Source organism: Coregonus lavaretus, assembly GCF_964263955.1.
Source record: "Coregonus lavaretus genome assembly, chromosome: 35".
Taxonomy (NCBI): domain Eukaryota; kingdom Metazoa; phylum Chordata; class Actinopteri; order Salmoniformes; family Salmonidae; genus Coregonus; species Coregonus lavaretus.
In genome coordinates this window covers 7905265-7913661 of record NC_140022.1, presented here as the reverse complement: position 1 = coordinate 7913661, position 8397 = coordinate 7905265, and the positions used below count along the sequence as shown (strand labels likewise).

Below are 8397 nucleotides of genomic sequence, written 5' to 3'. Positions count from 1 at the left end.
TAGGTTGAAGTATGGACTACAGTAGGCTCAAATAAGCACTGTGGGGTGATTTATTACACTAGCCCACCTCCCATTCTGTAACAATCACATGACCAGAACTAGTTATTGGTAAGTGTCACTTCTGAGAGACTGGTGGTTTCACTCCTGGCAATGCCACACCCCCCTGTGGTAAACAATCATTCATTTTGTGAGAATTAATTCATTGATAGTGGCTCAGAAGACTTCAAAGCCTAGATATAAATTACATTCCACTTTGAAGACTACTCTGTCAGATTTGCACACCATGTATAGACAGCCAATTATAGTTTCCAATTATAGTTTCTCATTTTCTCAGAATGTCCATTGTTTCTTCAGACTCCCAGCCAACCATGATAGATGGAATGGAATGTATTTTCTGTTTGAAAACTGATAACAGGTTCCTTGTTTTGTTTAGGGACTACTGCATCACATTTGTTCCATTCACATAAATATATCACTCATATTATTCTCTGCTTTTTTATGTGTGTTCATTGGAGTAGGTGGTACAGATACCCTTTAATCCAGTGGTTCTCAACCTTTTTCGGTTACTGTACCACCAATTGAATTTTACTCTGCCCGGAGTACCCCTGAAGTACCCCCTCATGTGTATTTTACCAATAGGCCTATGGTGTCATTAGTCTTTTCAAGTACCCCCTGTGGATAGGCCAAGAACCCCAGGGGCCCTAGTAACACTGGTTGGGAACCACTGCTCTAATCTATATAAACAGATAGCAATTAAACAATCTGCAACAAATTAACTATTTTGGTGGAAATCACACATTTCTTCCAGCTTCATGAAACAGGTGTCGGGGTGTGACCTAAATCAAAATTGAACAACAACAAACTAGCAGGAGGAAATTTGCGGATGAACTATGCTCCTCACAGAGCAAAATAGTATTTGATGTCCACCAAGATAGTACATTTGTTGCATATTGTTTAATTACTATTTGTTTATGTAAGGCATAAGCGACATGTGGTCGGTTACGGTCCCAGGCCAGTAAAAAACTTGTTTTAATTTTTGGGGGAACTCAGTCAGTCTCAACTTACTGTTGAGAGTTAGAATAGTAGAATACACAAGGTGTTTGAAAGTTGGTTGTGCATCAGCAATTTTTCTTGTGTTGCAGTCAATAAATTAGCCATGTCAGTTAACAATTTTTAGATTGGTAAATTAGTCTAGCCAGCTAACTAAACTTGTAGTAATGGGCCCTGACTTCCAGGGGGCCCCCATCGATTTTTTTCAGATATCATTAACATGGCATAAGTCATGGTAAAATGTGTAGAATTTCAGGAAATTAGCTTTAAAACTGCACAAATTTCTGCCCACCTCATGGCAAAATTAGTAGAATTGCAGGAAATGTGTTAAAAAAGTGAAAAATGTTCTCTCCGCCTCATGGCAAAATGTGTTGAACTGCAGAAAAAATGCTTTGAAACTGCTACATTTTCTCAATACTGTCAAGAGGGGGGCCACTAAAATCTCGCTTAGTACCCCCAAAAGGCTACAGCCGGCCCTGGGTATCTGTACCACCCAATCCCAAAAAACTTACACAAAAAATAAGACAATAATATTTCAGATATCAATGGTTTACAAACACATTTGCGACAACAATATATCTTCAATTTATTGATAAAATGCATGCCATGATCCTGGTGATACTGTGTATCTTGTTTAATGTACAACTCCCTAGTTGTTGAGAAACATAGTCAGTTACCAAGAGAACTTTGCCTAGAGAGTTCTGCACTGCCTCTTTTCCCCTTTACTCTACAAAGCATTCTATGAATTTCACTATCTGAGAGGGCACTGCCCTGAGTACATTGTGTTGTATGTTTTTGACCAGCCCAAGTTGTCACACTATCATCTTCCTATTTGTCAAACACCCCCCATCACACACACACACACCATTCTCACAGTCAATGAGGTGCTCTCCCAAGAGTTCCTAAAGGAATCATTCATTATGTATACAACTTATCTTGAGAAAGGCCACTAGCCCAAAACGTTGACCAAAGTACCATGTCCACCTTTGTGAACAATGCATATTACACCTTTGTGAACAATAAGATACACCATTGTGAACAATAAGATACACCATTGTGAATAATAAGATACACCATTGTGAATAATAAGATACACCATTGTGAATAATAAGATACACCATTGTGAATAATAAGATACACCATTGTGAATAATAAGATACAGATCTCCAGCATTTTTGTCTCTCAGCCTGTCTTTTTTATAGGATGCTACAAGACAGCATCTTGAAATGTAGTCTACTAGTAGTAGTCTGTAGTGTGCTTCTGTAGTCTACTAGTAGTAGTCTGTAGTGTGCTTCTGTAGTCTACTAGTAGTAGTCTGTAGTGGGCTTCTGTAGTCTACTAGTAGTAGTCTGTAGTGTGCTTCTGTAGTCTACTAGTAGTAGTCTGTAGTGTGCTTCTGTAGTCTACTAGTAGTAGTCTGTAGTGTGCTTCTGTAGTCTACTAGTAGTAGTCTGTAGTGTGCTTCTGTAGTCTACTAGTAGTAGTCTGTAGTGTGCTTCTGTAGTCTACTAGTAGTAGTCTGTAGTGTGTTTCTGTAGTCTACTAGTAGTAGTCTGTAGTGTGCTTCTGTAGTCTACTAGTAGTAGTCTGTAGTGTGCTTCTGTAGTCTACTAGTAGTAGTCTGTAGTTTGCTTCTGTAGTCTACTAGTAGTAGTCTGTAGTGTGCTTCTGTAGTCTACTAGTAGTAGTCTGTAGTGTGCTTCTGTAGTCTACTAGTAGTAGTCTGTAGTGTGCTTCTGTAGTCTACTAGTAGTAGTCTGTAGTGTGCTTCTGTAGTCTACTAGTAGTAGTCTGTAGTGTGCTTCTGTAGTCTACTAGTAGTAGTCTGTAGTGTGCTTCTGTAGTCTACTAGTAGTAGTCTGTAGTGTGCTTCTGTAGTCTACTAGTAGTAGTCTGTAGTGTGCTTCTGTAGTCTACTAGTAGTAGTCTGTAGTGTGCTTCTGTAGTCTACTAGTAGTAGTCTGTAGTGTGTGTCTGTAGTCTACTAGTAGTAGTCTGTAGTGTGCTTCTGTAGTCTACTAGTAGTAGTCTGTAGTGTGCTTCTGTAGTCTACTAGTAGTAGTCTGTAGTGTGCGTCTGTAGTCTACTAGTAGTAGTCTGTAGTGTGCTTCTGTAGTCTACTAGTAGTAGTCTGTAGTGTGCTTCTGTAGTCTACTAGTAGTAGTCTGTATTGTGCTTCTGTAGTCTACTAGTAGTAGTCTGTAGTGTGCTTCTGTAGTCTACTAGTAGTAGTCTGTAGTGTGCTTCTGTAGTCTACTAGTAGTAGTCTGTAGTGTGCTTCTGTAGTCTACTAGTAGTAGTCTGTAGTGTGCTTCTGTAGTCTACTAGTAGTAGTCTGTAGTGTGCTTCTGTAGTCTACTAGTAGTAGTCTGTAGTGTGCTTCTGTAGTCTACTCATCAACTTTTTATGGAATTATGTAATGATTCTTATCCAATGAAATCGTCAACAAAAGCATGCTCCTGTGTTGTTTGATTTGAGGAACATTTGCTAACTACAGAATGTGTAGCCTACATATCTGGCGTGTTTGCGTGAGGAAGAGAGTGTACATGTGTGAGAGAGAGAGAGAAAACATGTCCAAGTCTTGTGACATGTCAATGTCGAAAGTAAGAGAAGAACTGAACTGTACTATTGAGTCTAGGGCCGATTGCTCAATTGGCCTCATAATCAAAGGCTTAGCATGTCATTCTGTGGGACCACAGACGAGTAAACCACCAATAAGCAATAATAAAACACCTGTTGTTTCAATGACATCCCCTCAATCATTAAACTAATGCCCTGTCTCTGTCCGTCTGCATGTCTGTCTCAGTGGATCAAGGGAATCCATTATCAAAGGACAATATAGCAGTAAAAAGAGCTGGTCTCCCCATTCAGACCCATGTAATGACGGCCCTCTGCTGGTGAATGGGCGTATTAGTCGTTTGGTAATAACAGATCGAAAGTACAGTATCTATGGGTAATAATCCGGCTGTAGGCTCTTCATAATACCAACCACTAGAGGGGAGCCAAGTGTAGCCTTTTGAACCATGTTTGGTGAGATAGCTTGCCTGAGACCTAAAATACATCTGCCAGCCCCTGACTGGAAGGTACCTTCTGTTCTTGGTACAGTTGACTCTGGAGTGTTGAAAGATTTGGAACTAGTTATAATAATATGACATTTAGCAGACGCTTTAATGCAAAGCGACTTACAGTCATGCGTGCATACATTTTTTTGTGTATGGGTGGTCCCGGGGATCAAACCCACTACCTTGGCGTTACAAACGCCATGCTCTACCAGCTGAGCTACAGAGTTGGTCACATCACAGTTTAGTTTATTGAGTCATTATTCCCTTTGAGGAAATGTGTCTTGCGTCGATCTAATCAAGCAGCTTTGGACAAACAACAACAGCACAGGGTATTTATTAGCTAACACAACAGACAACAGAGGGCATTATATACATGTACAGACAACAGGGCAATAGTATATGGAGGGACATTAAAAAACACATAGATATAGGGTCTGATTCAGTGTCAGGCTAGGAATGTTAGGTTACAATATGTTACACAGGGACAATCTTATAAGTTATTCAAAGCAGGGGTTCATTCCATTTCAATTCCAGTCAGTTCAGAAAGTGAACCAAACTCCAATTAAGATTTTAAAAATGTCCTCATTGAAAAGCATTGAAGATAATTGGAATTGGAATTTTAGAGTACTTCCTGAATTGACTGGAATTGAAATGGAATTTAACCCAACCCTGATTCAAAGTAATGTGGGGACAACCTGCCAGATCAATCATAACAGTCCATTCCCTTCTGAGGTCTGGGATGTGGACCTGCTGTATCGAGACACCGACCCCCTCTCTGGTCCCCGTGACTTCCTGACCAGGGCACCGAGGTTTCTCCTGAACTTCTCCCCCACAAAGGCATACAGCACTGGGTTAACACAGCTGTGGAGCAGGGCCAGGCTGTGGGTGACCTGGAGGGCCAGGTCCACCCTGTTCCTGTCAGCACAGTCGAAGGGCACCAGCTTGGCCCTCATCAGGGTGTCGGCCATTACCGTCAAGTGGAACGGCGTCCAGCACAGGAGGAAGGCGATCACCACGGCAACGATGACCCGCATGGCCCTGTGCTTCTGGAAGCCGCGCGTCCGCAGCAACCGGGCCACGGTAACACTGTAGCACGCCACCATGATGACTAGTGGGAGCAGGAACCCTATGATGTGGCGTAAGCCGCGCGTAGCGAGCCGCCAGTGGGTGGCGCTGCTAAGATCGAAGCGCTCAGCGCACTTCGTCGGACCACCACCGGGGGGCGTGAAGGCGTCGTTGAAGAGGGCGGGGAGAGAGAGGACGCCCCCCAGAGCCCAGATGAAGGTGCAGGCGACCCAGCTGCAGGCCCTGCGGCGGTCCTTACGGGACTTGGCAGAGCGAACGATCACCAGGTAGCGGTCGACACTGATACACACCAGGAACAGGATGCTGGTGTAGAAGCTAGCCTCCGTAACGAGGCTGAGGAACTTACACAGGAAGTCACCAAAGATCCAGCCGTGGAGCATGGCAGCAGCCCAGAAGGGCAGAGTCAGAGCCAGCAGCCCGTCGGCTACCGTCAGGTGAAACAGGTAGACGTCGGATGGGGTCAGGGACTGTTGACTGGAGCCAATCACTAGCCCCACAAGTAGGTTACCAGGAACAGCCAATAGGAAGATGGCGATGTGAAGGACACACAGGGATATGACGGCACTAGTATACAGGGGCTGAGCTGCACAGGAGAAGGTGTTAGAGTTCAGGACAAAGGAGGTGATGTTGATGTAATAGGAGTCGTTGGGTGAATCGTAATAATAGTCCTCGACGTATGAATCTTTTAGCTCTATTGGAGATGGGGAAAACAGAGGTCAGTGGGGATCTTTTATGATTTGATCACTTAGCCTCATAATGTTATTCTATCTAAAGCTTCTTATACAGTCAACAGATATTCTGTACATTTATTTCTATCCATCCATCCACCCACCCAAATTCATCCAACCATCCATCCACCCACCCAAACCCATCCACACCCATCCACCCACCCAAACCCACCCAAACTCATCCATCCATCCATCCATCCACCCACCCAAACCCATCCATCCACCCACCCATCCACCCAAACGCATCCAAACCCATCCATCCATCCATCCATCCATCCATCCATCCATTCACCCACCTAAACCCATCCATCCATCCAAACCCATTCATCCACTCAAACCCATCCATCCATTCAACCAAACCAATCCACCCAAACCCATCCATCCATCCATCCACCCAAACCAATCCATCCATCCACTCACCCAAACCAATCCATCCATCCACTCACCCAAACCCATCCATCCATCCATCCACCCAAACCCATCCATCCACCCAAACCCATCCATCCACCCACCCAAACCCATCCACACCCATCCATCCATCCATCCACCCACCCAAACTCATCTATCTATCCATACACCCAAACCCATCCATCCATCTATCCATCCAACCACCCAAACCATCCATTCATCCATCCAAACCCATCCATACACCCAAACTCATCCCTCCATCCATCCATCCACCCAAACTAATCCATCCAAACCTATCCATCCACCCAAACACATCCATCCACCCAAACCCATCCATCCATCCACCCAAACTCATCCCTTCATACATCCATTCATCCACCCACCTAAACCCATCCATCCACCCAAACCCATCCATCCATCCACCCAAACTCATCCATCCACCCAAACCCATCCATCCATCCATCCACCCACCCAAACCCATCCATCCACCCAAACCCATCCATCCATCCATTCAGCCAAACCAGTCCATCCAAACCCATACATCCATCCACCCAAACTCATCCATCCATCCACCCAAACTCATCCCTTCATCCATTCATTCATCCACCCACCCACCCAAACCCATCCATCCAACCACCCAAATCCATTCATCCACCCAAACCCATCCATCCATCCACTTAAACCCATCCATCCACCCATTCAAACCCATCCATCCATCTACCAAACCCATCCACCCATCAATCCATCCATCCACCCACCCACCCAAATCCATCCATCCACCCAAACCATCCACCCATCCATCCATCCACCCAAACTCATCCATCCATCCATCCATCCACCCAAACCCATCCACCCTCCCACCCACCCAAACTCATCCATCCATCCACCCAAACCATCCACCCATCCATCCATCCACCCACCCAAATTCATCCAACCATCCATCCACCCACCCAAACCCATCCACACCCATCCACCCACCCAAACCCACCCAAACCCATCCATCCATCCATCCACCCACCCAAACCCATCCATCCACCCACCCATCCACCCAAACGCATCCAAACCCATCCATCCATCCATCCATCCATCCATTCACCCACCTAAACCCATCCATCCATCCAAACCCATCCATCCACTCAAACCCATCCATCCATTCAACCAAACCAATCCACCCAAACCCATCCATCCATCCACCCAAACCAATCCATCCATCCACTCACCCAAACCCATCCATCCATCCACCCATCCATCCATCCATCCATCCACCCAAACCCATCCATCCACCCAAACCCATCCATCCACCCACCCAAACCCATCCACACCCATCCATCCATCCATCTACCCACCCAAACCCATCCATCCGAATTTCATGAGTATTCAACAAACTATATAGCTTCTTACCTGTCATCTTTGCATCCAGCTCTATGATAATGAAGAGGGAATTGTCACTCAGAATAGTCTTGTTTTAAAGACGTCACAGCTGGGATGGAAGTGTCGAGATATCCTGTTTCATGACCAATATTGTGTCACTGCACGTGTCAGCCTCAAATTCTGGCTCCTCAATGATGAGTTGTAGGGTGAAGTTTACCCTAGACACTGATCTTTGATCAGTTTTGGATTTTCTCCACTCATGGTTACGGTTAGAATTAGGGAAGGGGAAGCTGTTCCTAGATCTGCACCTAGGGGAAGCCTCACCCAATGATGATGTCCTAATGAAAATTGGACAGCTGGGTTTTTAGCAGGTCACCCCATGAGAGGATGAATTCATACAAAAGAGTGTGAACAGAAATGGAAATAGACAGGACGTATGATTCTTTTAGCTCTATTGAAGATGGGGGAAACAGTGTTCAGTGGGGATCTTTTTATGATATGATCACTTAGCCTTATACTGTTACTCTATCTAAAACTTCTTATACAGTCAACAGATATTCTGTACATTTCTTTCAACCCATCCATCCAACCCATACTCCATCCATCCACCCACCTAAACCCATCCACCTATCCACCTATCCACCCAAACCCATCCATCCATCCACCCACCCACCCAAACTCATCTATCTATC

General features: G+C 44.8%; 1 protein-coding gene across 1 annotated transcript; it reads right to left on the bottom strand.

The window, feature by feature from the left end:
- Window positions 1-4458: 4458 nt before the first annotated feature.
- LOC311109860 (C-X-C chemokine receptor type 2-like) lies at window positions 4459-7748 on the bottom strand. Its single transcript, XM_084152874.1, has 2 exons — window positions 7736-7748; window positions 4459-5889 (listed from the first exon to the last, which is right to left on the bottom strand). Exons 1-2 carry the CDS (start codon window positions 7740-7742, stop codon window positions 4820-4822), a joined length of 1077 nt encoding a protein of 358 aa, XP_084009000.1. The 5' UTR covers window positions 7743-7748; the 3' UTR covers window positions 4459-4819.
- Window positions 7749-8397: the final 649 nt, after the last annotated feature.